The sequence below is a fragment of the Carassius carassius genome, chromosome 49 (assembly GCF_963082965.1).
Source record: "Carassius carassius chromosome 49, fCarCar2.1, whole genome shotgun sequence".
NCBI lineage: Eukaryota > Metazoa > Chordata > Actinopteri > Cypriniformes > Cyprinidae > Carassius > Carassius carassius.
The window spans coordinates 2,574,296-2,589,984 of NC_081803.1; the positions used below are offsets into that span (position 1 = coordinate 2,574,296).

At 38.3% G+C, this 15,689-nt stretch overlaps 2 protein-coding genes across 4 annotated transcripts in view; both read left to right on the forward strand.

The window, feature by feature from the left end:
- Positions 1-3,326, forward strand: part of LOC132132630 (erbin-like) — a 90,053-nt gene extending 86,727 nt beyond the window's left edge. For both annotated transcript variants that reach the window (XM_059545071.1, XM_059545072.1), the window contains 2 exons: positions 455-529; positions 635-3,326. In XM_059545071.1, the coding sequence (XP_059401054.1) occupies positions 455-529; positions 635-742 (183 nt within the window). In that variant the 3' untranslated portion in view covers positions 743-3,326. The remainder of the gene's footprint in view (positions 1-454; positions 530-634) is intronic.
- A 1,540-nt stretch (positions 3,327-4,866) lies between these two features.
- Positions 4,867-10,204, forward strand: zfand5b (zinc finger, AN1-type domain 5b). 2 transcript variants are annotated; one of them, XM_059544218.1, is made up of 5 exons: positions 4,867-5,024; positions 8,074-8,245; positions 8,348-8,560; positions 8,843-8,971; positions 9,048-10,204. In XM_059544218.1, exons 2-5 carry the CDS (start codon positions 8,095-8,097, stop codon positions 9,194-9,196), a joined length of 642 nt encoding a protein of 213 aa, XP_059400201.1. In that variant the 5' UTR covers positions 4,867-5,024; positions 8,074-8,094; the 3' UTR covers positions 9,197-10,204. The 2 variants fall into 2 exon arrangements, with proteins under 2 accessions (XP_059400201.1, XP_059400202.1); XM_059544219.1 differs by having other exon boundaries at positions 8,351-8,560.
- Positions 10,205-15,689: the final 5,485 nt, after the last annotated feature.

Genomic DNA, 15,689 nt, shown 5'->3' on the forward strand with positions numbered 1-15,689 from the left:
GTAACATGAGACAGTAATATGAATTTGTTCATGAGTATCAATAAAGAAGTCATACGGAATAACTCGTAATAAAAAATGCATATAATTGAATATGAAAAATAAGTATTTGCATACACCAATCATGATTCCCACAACATTATGAAGCAGCACAACTGTTTTCATCATTGATAAAGATCAGAAATGTTTCTTGAGCTGCAAATCAGCTTTGATCACGGCAATAAATTATATTTAAAAAATATAGTTAATTAGAAAATAGTTTTTTTAAATTGTAATATTTCACAGTGCTAGTTTCACTGTATTTTTTGGATAATAAATGCAGCCTTTGTGAGCAGAATTTAAAAAAATGTATCGATAGTGTATATTATTATTATTATTATGTCAGTTTCTCACACTTAAGCCATTATTTAGTATGCCTAACCTAATTAATCATTCTTAAATCATTAATGATCAACAGGGCATCTTTGTGACGAGGGTCCAGTCGGAGGGACCTGCTTCGAAACTCCTTCAGTCTGGGGACAAGATCATCCAGGTCATTTCTACTCCTCAATCTTGTCATCTCCTCTTTTACTATACACACTTTTGTCTTTCCATACCATAGTAATTCACTAACAATCAATCAACTTCCTCTTTGCAGGCGAACGGATACAGCTTCGTCAACATTGATCACGGATACGCAGTATCCCTTCTGAAGATGTTCCCCAACACCGTCGACCTGATCATCTTTCGAGAGATGGCCGCATAACAGATGAAGCTGAATGAGCACCGTCTTATTTTTGTACCGAGAGGAGCCAGTGCTTTATATAGTTAATCTGAACTGATCTTAACGACCGTCAGTGAAGAGGGGCGAAACCACTGCTTCAAGTGGAAGACAGAAGCATGCGCCTTCGCTGTGGGATAATCTGTTGGCGCAGTCCAACCGGTATGAAAACCTGTGCTTTTTGTAAAGTTTTTGTTTTCCTTTTTTAAGACGTCACCTGTGTGTAGAGCTCTTGTGGGACATTAGCTGTAGCTGACCGTTTGAGGGCAGGGCTCTGTCAAGACTCGCTCATTTTTTATTATTTTAAAGAGATTTTTAAAACCACTTTTATAGCCTGTGTGAGATTCTGAGCTAGAAGACAATGCTACATGCTAACTGTGGTAATGAATGTAGAACTGTGGTGAGCTAAACCGAACTGGATGTGAAATCTGTTGGCCTGGTGGTCACCGTTCTCACCTAGTTGTGAAGAAAAACCCCTCTAATCTGGATGAAAAACTTGTTTGCTCAATGCTAGCAACTCTTCTAGTCTTCGCAATTTGATCAGAAATCATCTTTCTCTACTTTCTGCAATGTTCCTCCAGTGAAATAAGAGTCTCTTCTTACAAACTTCCATGGAGTGAGACGAACGCCACAAGTAATGATGTGCCGAAATGCTCCCTGTACGTAAAACTTGCAGAGAAACACGATGAAGAACTTAAATGAGGATTTCGAAAGATGAAAAGAAACACAGAAACAAAAAGTGGTTCTTAACCAAAGCATATTGGGACAAAGGTGGCATGAAACTGCTGGCATGTCAACATCTTTCCTCCTCCTACAACACAGCCACGATCCCAACCCCGCCGAATTAATCCGAAGCACTCATATTTGAATATATATTTTTTTCTTATTTCATTTTGGAGGTCATCGAAACTTGTTTTCTACTCTGAAGAAGATTGTAAACGTAATATTTTATTCTCTTACGAAAACATTCTAACATTCGACTAGTGGTGCACTCATGGACGTTAGTTTGCTATTGAAGGCTTCGAAGCAGGGCTGAGAAACAATATGTCAAGTGCCATAGACCCTGAACTGTCAGACATGGGTTCGACCCAGAGCAATACTCATTCAGATCCACGCCGCATATTCAGTGGCTGACGAATGACACAGTGGCGAAAGAGCAATAGGAAGTCCTTTATTCCAGTGGTTCCCAACCCTGGTCCTTGAGGCACCCTAACTCTACACGCTTTGCATGTTTCCTTAATCAAACACACCTGCTTCAGCTCATCAGCTCATTATTAGAGACTCCAAGACCTGAAATTTGCCTGTCAGATAAAGGACACATGCAAAATGTGCAGTGTTGGGGTGCCTCAAGGACCAATGTTGGGAACCACTGCTTTATTCCATTCGCAGGATGTAGTCAGTTGCGTTTTTTTAAAATAAACAAAAGAAACCCATTTAGTTTTTCTCGATTGATAAAGCATTTTATATTGTAAATCTTTTAAGGAGGAAAACAGGAGATTGCATTTCAGATTTTTTGTAAAAAATAAAAAAGTTTGTTAATGAAAAAATCTGTGCGCGAATGAATGTCTTGCCACGCCACATTAGCGATTGCACTGCTGTTTCCAGACATCCCTATGAAGATGATCATAACATTGTATGTGGATACATCGACTTCTTCAATAGCAAAGAGATTCGAAAAGCAACAAAGCCTTGTAAAACGTTAATCGTAATGTTTGATGAAGTAGTCGCATCGAAAGTCCATGAAAGATTTTAGCTATGTGTGCATATGAGGAGAACGACCTACTGTGTGTATTACCTGCATGAAGTTCCTCTTTTTGATCATTCTTCACTATATTATTCGGTAGACTGGAGCGCTAAACGAATCAAAGTAATCAAATTAACTTACTGATGATGTAACAAATCCACAATTAAATGTGAAAGTGCTGTCACTATTTTTACAAGAGCTCAAAAGATTCAGGCTTCAGATGAGTCATTATTGTTAATGAATTGGAAAGGAATTTTCTACATTTGATAACTTTTTTCAAAAAAAAAAATGATGAATTACATTTTTTTTTTTCATTTGAAGTACAACATTAGTGGATAAAACAACGCCCTCCAACTTTGCTGTGAATTATTCATTCAGCATAATGTTTTTGTGGACTCTGTTTCTTCCATTTTGTCACCAATCAGTCTAGCATAAATCCCTTGACTGTCACTTTTTTATTTTATCTTTTAAGACATTGTAAAAACATCAACTAAAAACAACTGGTGTTTTGTTTTTTTGTTTTATGTCCCACCTTTTTATTTATTTAGTACACTTTACTTTGACTTTAGACATTACTAATCAAAATGTAAATACTTTTTTAAAAGGTTTATGATTTGTTCATTGCATTAGTGATTGTTTTTAAAACCAGCAATAATTTGAGTCACAGAAGCAGCCTTTTTAATGTATAGCTATGTGAAAGGTTTCACCGCAAGCAGCTACTATTAAGATGATTGGTATGCATTTATTCAACATTCCAGATTTTGTAAATAAATTTACTTTCCATGGTGTCCTGTGGAAAGAATAAATCAACTAATGCTCTTTCAATGTGTGTTTTTTTTTTAATATATATATATATATATACTTTTTTTTTTTTTTTTTTTTTTTGTCATTACAGTGAAAGTCAGTGATGGGGTCCAGTGATGTTTAGGATCTCATTATCAGTCACTGAATGGACAAAGACAGTAAACAATTATTTGAAATATATGTTTTGTGTGTTCTACAGAATTAAGAAAGTCATAAAGGTTTGGAACGATGCATAAATAACAAGATTGTCATTTGGGTCAACTGATGATTTGGGTCATTAGATGACTAAAGTAATTAAATCATTATCAGGTATAGCTCAGTACTCTGTTTACTGATAACACAACTACACTGCTGAAGTTAAGAGGAAATGCCTTCAGTGATCACACAGGTAAGATTATAACCCATCCTTCAGCACCTTTATTTCCTTCATTCCTTCACTGAAATCACTTCAAGACTAGAAAGCAGCGCTGCAGTGCTTTCACTGTCTCGTCTCAGATTCCTGCTCTATATATAACCAGGAGCAAAATACAAGAGTTCTTTCAAAACAAGACTCATGGTTGATGTGAAATGAAAAGTCATCCAACAACATCCTCATTTCATTGTTTCCTGTTCACAAAATATGAGAGATTTCAAATCAAATGGACTCTCAGCTTAATCGTATAAATATATAAATACACATATATATACACACACTTATTTGTGTTTTATGTCCATTTATTTCCATCTGCTTCCATGTTAAATCATTAATAAGAGAGGAGCGACATATAAAGATTGTTTTGAAAAAATACTTTATGATAAAGGTCACCCAGTCACAGCTATGCCATTTAAATTTGCCTATAAAACCCCAAAAATGCTGTCTAGCTAGGCAACTCTACATCTTGAGGTAGCTGGTTTCCAGAATGTGCCGTTGTCTCACGTCTGCATGGCCTTGATCAAGATGTGTTGTGATTGAATCATGTGTCCTTCAGATGTCTGGAGATCACTCTAGTGACATCTGATACAAACACTGCGGATGTAAAAATAACCTTCAGCAGACCAGAGTACTGTACACTAAGCGTCCACTTAAAAATGCTTTTCTTACTCAACCTTACATTTTGGATCTCATCAAGATAGGAGCTTTTGATGCGGCCTTAACTTCTGAACACATTTAGTGCCTGATCTTACTAAAACACCACATTATTACAGTAAAATCACAGACTGTGGAGGCTAATATCAGCTAACTATTAACTGGTATTACAGGACGAAAATAAATGAGTGTGGAGATCTCTCTTATCAGTACTGTCACAATACTCAGAACTGATTTGGAAAACACTAGAACTCTGTGAAATATTGTCACAAGTAGTTGACTAGACCTTTCTGCCTCCATTTATCACAAAACAATATCACCCTTAGGTCAAACTCGCATTTACAACTCCTTGAAATTGAAGAGAACAATAAAAAGCACCTGACAAACAAGACACTGTAAACCAGCCCTTGTCCGCTGCACTAGAACTATTGCTTCAGAGCAGAAGGTTGTTTTTGTACAGTCAACTAATGATGGCGCGTTAAGCCCCGCCCCGCGGACGTGTTAGTCTCCGTGACGTCACGCCCGCTATTAAAGAAAACCACCAAACAGCGGCCAGAAACACACAAACATCAGCGGACTAACAGCTCGGACCGTCGCGACGGGTTCACACGAAGTCTCTATATTCTGGGAGCTTCTCTTTTTGCTCGGATAAGGCAAGGATAACACATTTTGTTTCACATTACAGCGCTTGAAACCTCGTGATAAGGTTATAGGGAAATTTTACTCGATTTGGTGAAATGACAGGGTAGTAAAGACTAATATTCTTATTCCTAGCGTAATTCGCTTGGATTATGTTATTTAATGTGTTAGTTGTTAATTTAAAACGATAAACTCGCCGAGATTCACCAAATATGGCTGTTAGCCGATGCTAGCATGTTAGCTAGTAACATTAGCCTGTTGTTCCTTTCGACCTAAACGCTGAAATCTGACGCGAAACCATCACGTTTGTGTTTAAACACGCGAGTTTGGCCCTTAACCAGCTGTTTGCTTCGCATTTAACCCGGTTTTGTCTTTTAGGGTCACTGCAGTAACAAAATAAAACGTGATGCAGGAAACTCAAAGCCCGGGTAGTTAGTGTGTCTTCATCACCTAGTGAGCTGATAAACACGTTTTAAAAACCTTTTCTTCACTTCTGTTCCTCTATATCGGGACGGATCTGTCCTGATCTGACACTCTGAGGGAGTATAATCGTCTTTTTATGAGCAGTGTTTGTACTTTGGCTCAAACAGGAAGAGTGTTTAAACAAAGGCGAACACGGGATATGTTCACCCCGACCCAGATAAACAGCAGATAAACCTCTACATCACCGTCCATCTGCACTCCTTCACCCTCACAAACCCCTCACACGGAACACAACACGGGGTTTGAGGAGATCAACAACTGTGTGGAGACTCTTATGCGCTTTATAAACCACTGTCTGTATGTTAGCCGTGATGCTAGTGTTAGCATGACTCAGTGGATTTCACTACGAGGCCTCAAACACTGAAAAACCTCGATGAAATCTACACATGCTTGGTGAATATCACAGAAATCAAGCTTGCATGATAAAGTGTACTTTGTATGAGCTGTATATGTCTTTTTAAATGCTTGGTGCTTAGTTATGAGCTGTTCTGTGGAGTTCTTTTTCTTCCTCTTTTTAGCTTAATGGTTTGACTTTGTTTTCACTCGTGTCTTTGTTTTTCTCTGTATGCCGTGTGTGTTGCTCTATATGCCGTGTGTTTTGTCATCCAGACAGGGCTGAATGGGCACGGATGGCTGACGTCATTGTGGCCTGTTGGGGCTTTGCTATTTTTGGCTTTATCAAACTGTATGAGGCCATGTGTAGAGCGGAAGGTGCCACACAAACAGGCTCCTACTCGAGGTCTGTGTGTGTGATGGAGGCAGGTCAAGACTGTCGGGTATTTATAGCTGTTTTCATGGTGGAGGCTGTTCTGAACAGTCACATTGCACCCTTGTGACAGATGAACACTAATCCAGCCGTCCATGTGAGCCAGAGCGACGCGTGACCCATGAGGTGGCTTTTCGGGGAAAACCTCTGGTGCTGGGGAGGGTGAAATGGTGCAATCTCGTGTTTACTCCCGAGACTTGTCACTTCTGACAGATTTCAGGTGTATTGCTGGAAAGCGTTGGATGTGGATGGCGTTTCTGCTGTTGTCTGTCTCCATCTGAACACAATGTTCAAGATGTTCCTCCTACAGATATATTAACTTGCCACACTGCTAGTCAGCATTTACCCCTCAAGACACAATAGTCACGCTTTATCTACTTAGCAGGGTGATCATAGTATTGACATTTCAATAGTTGGTTCCACTGAAATTGGTATTGAGTTATAATTTGATACAGCAGAGAAAGTTATCTAACACTTTAATTGGTTTGCTGTTATTGATAATGTGACTATGGACCAGGGGTTGGTGATATAACCAATAATATTTCATGGTAATGTGCATTATATCATGTTTTTGTTGTCTATAAAAAATAAGAACATAAGCCAATTACAAACACGGATTGTAATTGGTATTTATTGCATTTATGTAACTCTTGTATTATAAGGCTTAGATGCTGATATGGCAGGACAAAGGCTGTGCAGTATTTTTTTGAGCTCTAGGAATCCTTTAAATGTATAAAAAGTGAGAGAAATTGAATAAAAACACTAGTTACCACTGAATGGGGACTTAATTTCTTTGTGACTAACATATCAATAGCTTTACATCCATGCAGCTCAAAATTGTTTATTGCAACATTGTGGATTGATACTTCGTATTATGTCCACAGTATGATTTCTTGTAGCCCAGTCCTAATTAATATCAAGGTTTTAGGTCACTCCATGGGAGGTGTTTTTTTTTACTTTTTGTTTGAGTGTTTCAAGTCCGTAATGATTACAAAACAAGCCAATAAATAAACAAGCAGAAGGACAAATTAAAAACCGAACCATTGCGAAAATGGAAAAACATAATTTGAGACTTTTGAATTTTTTTTTTTTTTACCAAAAAGTGCACACAGTAAACATTATAATCTAGAGCAGTGATCGTCAACCCCTAATACCTTACTCACATTTTATATTAAAATCTTCATTAAAATGATCTAAAAACATTAAAAATAGATGCACAACATTTTAAATTGAGTAGGTTTATTTTTTTTTCATTAAAACTGAACTGTCCGCGGCTTGAATCAGTTTAGATTTAGAGGGCCTTCAAATATCACGGTCAAAAGGGGGTTTGAAATAAAAGGTTGATTCACTGATCTCTGCCATTCAGATGAGAGTGCTTATGTCAGATAATGCACGTGTTTACAGCTTGTAGACTAAACTAAACTTTCAGTGCTGCTCATCTCTCTGGTATTGCAGTGTTTTCATGGCAGATGATCTTAGTTCTGAGATTAGTTCTCCTGACGTCAATACGGTCTTGTCTTCCTGCCATAATGTGTGAATGAAGGATTTAACTGGTTAACAGTGAAACAACCCTCAGGCATCAGCTCAGTCTGGTTGTAAATCAATCAGATGATCCGTGGTGTGAGTTCGCAGGAAAGGGTGATTCTGTGCCAATCCGATGCCATCAAATCTTTCAGATGTCTGACTCTAAATCTGATTTTCCGTCTGCAGCAACATTGCTCCTTTACCAATGCAAATCCTCTAAATGAAGCCAGTCTTTGATTCCTCCTTCACACACTGTTACACTCATGACTCTTGTGCTTTGCTCTCGACAGGAATCGCTCGTTTTCGGAGAGATGGCCCAGGAGACCAATCAAAGCCCCATGCTCTGTGCCACCGGCTGCGGGTTCTACGGCAACCCTCGGACCAATGGCATGTGCTCGGTCTGTTACAAAGAGCATCTAACACGGCAGAACAATGGGGGAGTCAGTCCTATTAGCACAATGGGTACGTGTTTCTACTCTTTGAACATCTTCACCGGTCGTCGGACACATTCGTGAGATTGTTCCTCAAGCGTCTCATTAACTTGAGGGGGTTTGTCTGTTCCAGCAGCTTCCAGCAGTGTCTCCAGCAGTCCTACCTCTGAATCCTCAGCCATCCAGATCATCGAAGCTACACTAAACAGCTCCTCATTGGCTAGTGTTGAGTCGCCCAACTCCTCCGCCGCCACTGCTGCCCTTCCTGTCACACAACAGATGACGGAGATGAGTATTTCCTGTGAAGACGAGGTGGTCTCGCTTAAAGTCGATGTACCTGAGCCAGGTTGGTGTTTGTGTTTCAGACTTGAAGAACTGTGTTCAGTATCGAATGCTAGCTTACTGCAACTAGTCTGAATAGAGCACGTTTTAAAACGGTGTACATATTCATGTGTGTATAAGGTGACCATGTGACCTCTCTTTCTGGGTTCAAATGCTGCATTAGGTCTACATTTCATGAGGTTCTGCCGTCAAAGTGATTCGCTTTGTTTGCTTCCAGATGAAACCGTTCCAGTGATCTTGGCATGTAGTTGTTTGTTAGTTGCTGATTGTGTGAATGTTTCTCCAGTTGTCACTCAGCCGACGGCGTCCGCCACACCTCCGAACACCGCTGAAGGAGAAGAGCCCAAAACCCCTGATGCCTCCAAACCCAAGAAGAACCGGTGCTTCATGTGCCGCAAGAAGGTCGGCCTGACAGGTGAGCACACGTTACATCACAGCTCCGATGTGATTGTTCTCTACACCGGTTCTGATGCTGATGTCTGCTCTGTCAGGGTTCGACTGCCGCTGTGGGAATCTCTTCTGTGGACTCCATCGCTACTCGGACAAGCACAACTGCCCCTACGACTACAAGGCTGCGGCTGCGGCCAAGATCCGCAAAGAGAACCCGGTGGTGGTGGCCGACAAGATTCAGAGAATATAAAGCGCTCGCCATCGCACCTCGACTTTGCGAGAGATTGGATACAAGGACTCGCACTTTGACCTGTGATTCTAAAGACTAGGGTTTTTTTTTTTAAATTACAGTATGGGAAAGAATCTCGTTTCTAAGCCAGTGCATGAGTGATCACTTTGATTCCACCTTTCTTTTGCTTTCTGTTGTTGGTATATAAAGCTTCAAGTGCTTAAAAAAAAGGAATCTCTATAAAAGGTGTGAAGCCGGAGACATCTGTTTTATGTGCTGTGACCTGGAATCTGATTGTGGTGTTGAAGGCTGACGTCCGTCGTGGTTGTCATTAGTTTACTCTGTGATCGTGTCTCCCGCTCGGACTCTCTGAAGACTGTTACGGCTCTGACCCGAGCGCCGTCAGAGCAGCAGTGCATGGCTGGCTCATGTAGCAAATGGACGCTCTTCTGTTTCCTCCGGGTCAAAGGTTCGGCCCTGCCATTATAGAGTCAGCCTTTACAACATTTATCAGCCACCTTTTCTGCTTGAGCATCAGTTATCCAGCTGTTGGAGTGATGCTGGGGTTTCCTTTTCATTCAACTGTGTTAAGTCATTTTTAAACCGTTGACAGACTCTGTGAAAATATATAATCCAATTTGGGTGGTTTAATGCAGCCAGGCCAGAATGCTTCATGATTAATTGAGCAACTGCATCCACTATACAGTGTCAAGTTCAGATGAGGTTGGACATGGCAGCAACACAACTGTTTCTTCATTCTCCCACATGATCCTCGAAGACATTGAAGTGAATCATTTTGATTATTTTCATTGAGTTATGACACCTATTCGATTTATGGGATTCTTGAGGGTTTGTTGGACTTTAAATGGGTGTTTTGCATGGTTAGTGAAATGAGTATTTTACAGGTGACTACATACTAGAAGTCCATTTTTTTTCTTTTTGCTCTTTAATTCACTTTCCCTGTGTGTGTGATTTTGATCTTTTCAGTGGGTATTGAGTGTTAAATGCAGGTAACTTCATGCTGGTATTGTTTAGTGTCATTTAATCAGCCGTGTGTGTGCGCGAGTGTTCGTGTCAGTGTATGAGTTAGTCAACATCTTCTACATCTGAGGCTCAGTCCCTTTCAGTTTCTATTTTTTTTTTTTTTTTTTGGCGGGTGGGGGGGGGGGGGGTTATCTGGCTGCACAGCGCTGTTTTATTTCGAGCTTTGTGAGTTTACACGGTAAAACTAACCATCTGTTCAGATTTGATTTTAGTTATGCAAGTTTGTACAAACCATCTTTATTTATTATATGTATTGCGCATATAATCTTGTTACCCAACATTACTGCGAAATTGTATCATGTAAATAAAATTATGTACAGAGAATATCATTAAAATGTGTAGTTTGTCATTTTATGATGTCCATTATTACGAGATTGCTGGTTTCTGAGACGTGTGCGTGGAACTGATTTTAAGTTGATGCTTGTATTTCAGCAGGTTTAAGAGAATAGTTTGTTCTTTGTTTTAAAAAGGTACACGTATTTCCAGCATAACTTGGTTTTCCAGATAAATTTGGTGTTGAAATCATGCTTCATGTTAACAAAAGTTAAAGTAATCTCTGTCCTTCTGAAACTGTAATCCATGCCTTCATCTCTGCCAAGCTGGATTACTGTAATTCCCTTTATGTTGGGATTTGGCTATTCGGCTTTTGTCTCGATTACAGTTAGTTCAAAATGACTGCTGACTTCTCATTTATAAATCATCCCCTTCAGAATTACTGACTGAGCATCATTCATCCAGAGACCGTTGGTTATTCCTAGATCAAGTGTAGAGGTGTCCGTGACGTCTCCAGCTGTCCCCAGACTCCGGAATGACTTCCTGTTGCTATTAGATCTCTAATAACATTATTACACTGGAGAAATTGTGCAATATCTGAGAATTTATTGACTTTGAATGCATGCAACTCCAAACCGCTGCAGTAAAGTATCTTCATGTAAAGGGTGCACACATCATGGGAGGTCTCTTATAAGAACAGATTAATATGATTGAAATGATTGAATGCTCCTTAATGATACAGTAAAATGTTTTCCTTAGATTTACGCATTGAAGATGAGAGATGACGAGACTAGATTGCTCCTCTCTATAAGCCTCTGAAGTCAAATAATGGTGCATTTCTCTTAAATCCCTCAGTAAAATGGCTTCATGTGAAGTGTTCCCCTATAAGAACTGATCATTGTTTTCTCTACTTATTAGAGGTGGGGGTTTTATAACCCTCTACAGTGTAATAATGTCCCATATCTCAAAAACGCTGCACTAAAATGTTTTTATATGAGACTGCTGTGCTTTATCCCAGATTGGTTTTGAGGAAACAACAGTTGCATTTATTAATTTAATATTTGACATGAAGGCACTTTACATCACCTGAACTCAAGGCATGATAAAGCATAATCTACGGTTTATGTGCGGTTAATGATTTAATTCCTCAAGCCCAGCTTTCAAATAAAAACAGTGTCTTGTGTGATTTCTGAATGCTGTGTGACTGACCGCATGTGACTACAATATTCATCTGAACTGGAAGTGATCCGGTGATTTCGGCTGTCGATGGACACGCACAACAAATATAAAGAAGTACATTTAAATATTTATTTGTAATAAATATATATTGGTATGTTATGTCTTTGTTGAAAAGACTTAAAAAGGATTACAGAACATGATTAGGGAAGCCGTGGCCTAATGGTTAGTGAGTCAGACTCACAATCAAAGGGTTGTGAGTTCGAGTCCCGGCTGGCAGGAATTGTAGGAGGGGGGAGTGCATGTACAGTGCTCTCTCCACCTTCAATACCATGACTGAGGTGCCCTTGAGCAAGGCATTGAACCCCCAACTGCCGCAGCATAAATGGCTGCCCACTGCTCCAGGTGTGCGTGCGTGCGTGTGTGCGTGCGTGCGCACTTCGGATGAGTTAAATGCAGAGCACGAATTCTGAGTATGGGTCACCACAGTTCCCTCATCTGCAGATCTTCCTGAGCAGCGGCTCCTGAGCTTCTCCTTCAGCCCCTCGGGCTCTTTACGTGCTGTTTCATACTCCTAAAATAGAAAACAGAGAACAAAGTCTTGAAATACATCTGATATGCATGTAAATCCTTATAATGCACATAAAAAAACCATGCACTCAATTGAATCAGATAAGAAAAGTGCATGGACTACAATGGAAACACATTTACTGAATAAATTCCTTAATGTGCAACAAAAACTCTGATTCTCCCCTCCCCAGATCATGTGACTGGCTAACTGGACTAACCAGCAGTCCATCTGAAATCCTTGAGCAAAAGTCTGTCATCAGAATGATTTGATAACTTTCCAGAACTGACGCGATTGCTTTTCCAAACGTCAGGCATCCAAATGCAAGACAGCATTAAAGCTTTTGTGTTTGCATTTCATCTCAAGTCATTTATGGGGAAACATCCACAATGTGGAAAACACTTTCATTTTCATTATTGATACTTTGCTTGATACTTGAATTATTTTGTTCACTTGAGCACATGGAAACAGTTTCATTTGCAAATTTTTTGTGTTATTACTGTTTCATAACTATAACTGAACTGATTGGAGCTGAATAATAAAACTATTGTCTTGCTAGAGCTGCTTAATCTCAGAACATTAGAGTTTGCATCACTGATCCTGTTACTTTTCTCTTTGATACTACATTGAAACAATCTCTATTGTTATTTATTATTATTATTATTATTTCTTTTCACACAAGTTCAATTTGCAACTTTGGATGGAAACATGGCTACTATAAAAATATCTTTTTCCCAGGTGTCCCGGTTATGACCAATGATTAATTTATTTCCAGCTGAAAGTGTCTGATAATAGGGAGTTATGACAATGAAGTCAGTATTATACGGCTGGATGCATGATCAAACCTGCACGCATTCATGACTGTATGTGAAAAAAAAACAACAACAATAATAATAATAATAATAATATATACATATATATTATATTATAAAGAATGAAACTGTTCTGAGTGAGATTTTCTTAAATAATTTTTAATACAATTTCTTAGTCTGTAATACAGCACACGTAACCTAAAATGTGCATCATTTAGCATCATAAAGGGTCAAATCACATAAAAAGCACATCAAATGTAAAAGTTACACTGTCTGGCCTTCTCTAGGAAGTTGGCTTTCTCCTCACACACATTCTGTCAAACAACACAAACAGGAGACATGGAGTGAAATCAAAGCCCTATCACAGCCTTACAATTACCAGCTCAATTTCAACTGAACCTTCACTGCATCCTCGAAAAATATAGAAAAATATAGATTATAATATAGATTTTTAAACATTTATAAACTGTAATCTCTAGCTTCGGGTCGCCGTTTAGTGTTTAATCATGTCTAAATATTTCTTCACATGAAAAACTTGAAAATAAGTACGCAGGTATGACCTGCAATATTCTACAATTTAGTAAAGAGCCATGAAGGTACCTACAGTGGGTTAACCATATGATTAATGATTAATTTGATTTCTAAACACAAAATTACTCTTAATTTGTCTTTTTGCATTGGAATTTAAAAGCCTTCCTCTGTTTCACCTTATATACTACACAAATTGTAATATAAGTCATAGAAATACTAATTATATAGTAATTAATTTGTATATTATAATACAAATTATTGCACAAATGGTATTTAGTACCAAAAGATCTCCTTAAAACATTAAATAAATGTTACTGAACTAAAATATAAAACATTTATTCTAACTGAAAAAGAGTAAAGCTGTATGGTCACATTATAATACCTGAGGATTAAATACAAGAAAACCATATTAAGGTTGCCTCTCCATAAGTCTCCAGAATAAAATGATTCTGTAATTGTCAGCGACATAATAATCAATTCATAATATGCTGCAATGTTTACCAAAAAATGCTGCCAATGGCTGTGTAGTGAAGCTGCGTCTATTCTGCTGAACCCATTTAAATGTGTAGTTTGATTGGAGCGCTGTGTGAACCACGTGACCGCGCGGTGACGATCAAAGAGATCAAAGCGTGTCGCAACTCTGTTTGTCAACTCTGGCTTTAACTGAAGCGCTGCATTTTAGGATTTACGCCACATTAAATGCGTAAATAATTGTATTTATTGTTTAAATTTCGTATTAAAACTTACAGAATTTGAATGCTGACAGGGTTGGGTTGCCAGTTGTGTCGTGAGATTTAGATGAACAGCGCGAGAGCGGGACACAGAGTCTGGTTGGTTCAGTTTGTGATTTGTGCGCTTACAACACATAAGCACTAGATGGCAGTAAAGAATTACTCTGTGATATTTGTTTTGGAGTGAATTTTTTACATTCATCAAACTAAACGGAGTAACTCAAAACCCAATTTTGCTCATTTAGAAACAGCATTTAAAGTTTATTTAGAAACTGTAAAGTAAAAAAATAAAAAATAAATAAAAAATCGAAAAGCCCAAAGAACTGTGCATCTGCAACACTGATTTATTTTTCTTTCTCCTTTAAGTTCTATTTTTTTATTGTCTTTTAATTTGTACTTACAAAATGTGTGAATGTGACAAATATGCCATGAACTTGCTGTTGAATTCTGTAATTTTGAAAGTTCAATATTTATATTTACTACTCCTGTTTTATGTACCTGACTCTTTACCAAAGTGTGCGTTTTTGCACATTAAATGTCAGCGAAGCAGCTATATTTAACCACAATTTCAAATAAATAAATTGTTTTCAATATATATTTAGAGGGCAATTATATAATACACAGTATTGGCCAAAAGTTATGTCTGGAGAGAGGACATTTGCACAATATTTGCTTTTAATAACTCAAAATGTTTAAGCATCAAAATATGACAAACGTGTTATATCTGGAAAAAGAAAACACTAAACTTGATTAAGGGTTTTGACTGAAAATAATATTTGGCAATAAAATAAATCTACAGTTTATCTGTCACAGTGTCTGGTCTGTGTATCCCTGGGTGTCCACTAGAGGTCTCACTTCCCCTTATCGTCACCCCACTTCAGCACTGCATTTCACTCAAGCCCTTATCTGGACTAATCACTTCATTGCACACAGCTGTTCACACTCACATTGTTGGCACCTGTTTGTTTCTGTCATTGTCATGGAGTCCTTTGTTTAATGTTTAACCCTGTATTCTCCTGTTCCCTGGCTTGTTCATGTTTCTTGTGTTGGATTGATTACCTGGATTTTGACCTTTGCCTGGCTGATTTATGATTCTGGATTACCCTATTAAAAACACTGCTTTTGGATCTTATTGTTTGTGTGCATTCCGTGACATTATCAGCTTATGAATATGATTTTATTTTAATATGCAACAACAACAAAAAATGCATAGACATTGAGTTATACGCTGACTTTTGAATATTCAATATTCACATGCATATTCCTCAATAAGAATATTTGTTTAAAGGTTATTCTCATAAAATAGAAATCTCTGCAATTTTCAGTTTTATTTGACATTAAAATAATCCCCAGATCTACATGCTGATGTCCAGAAGTAA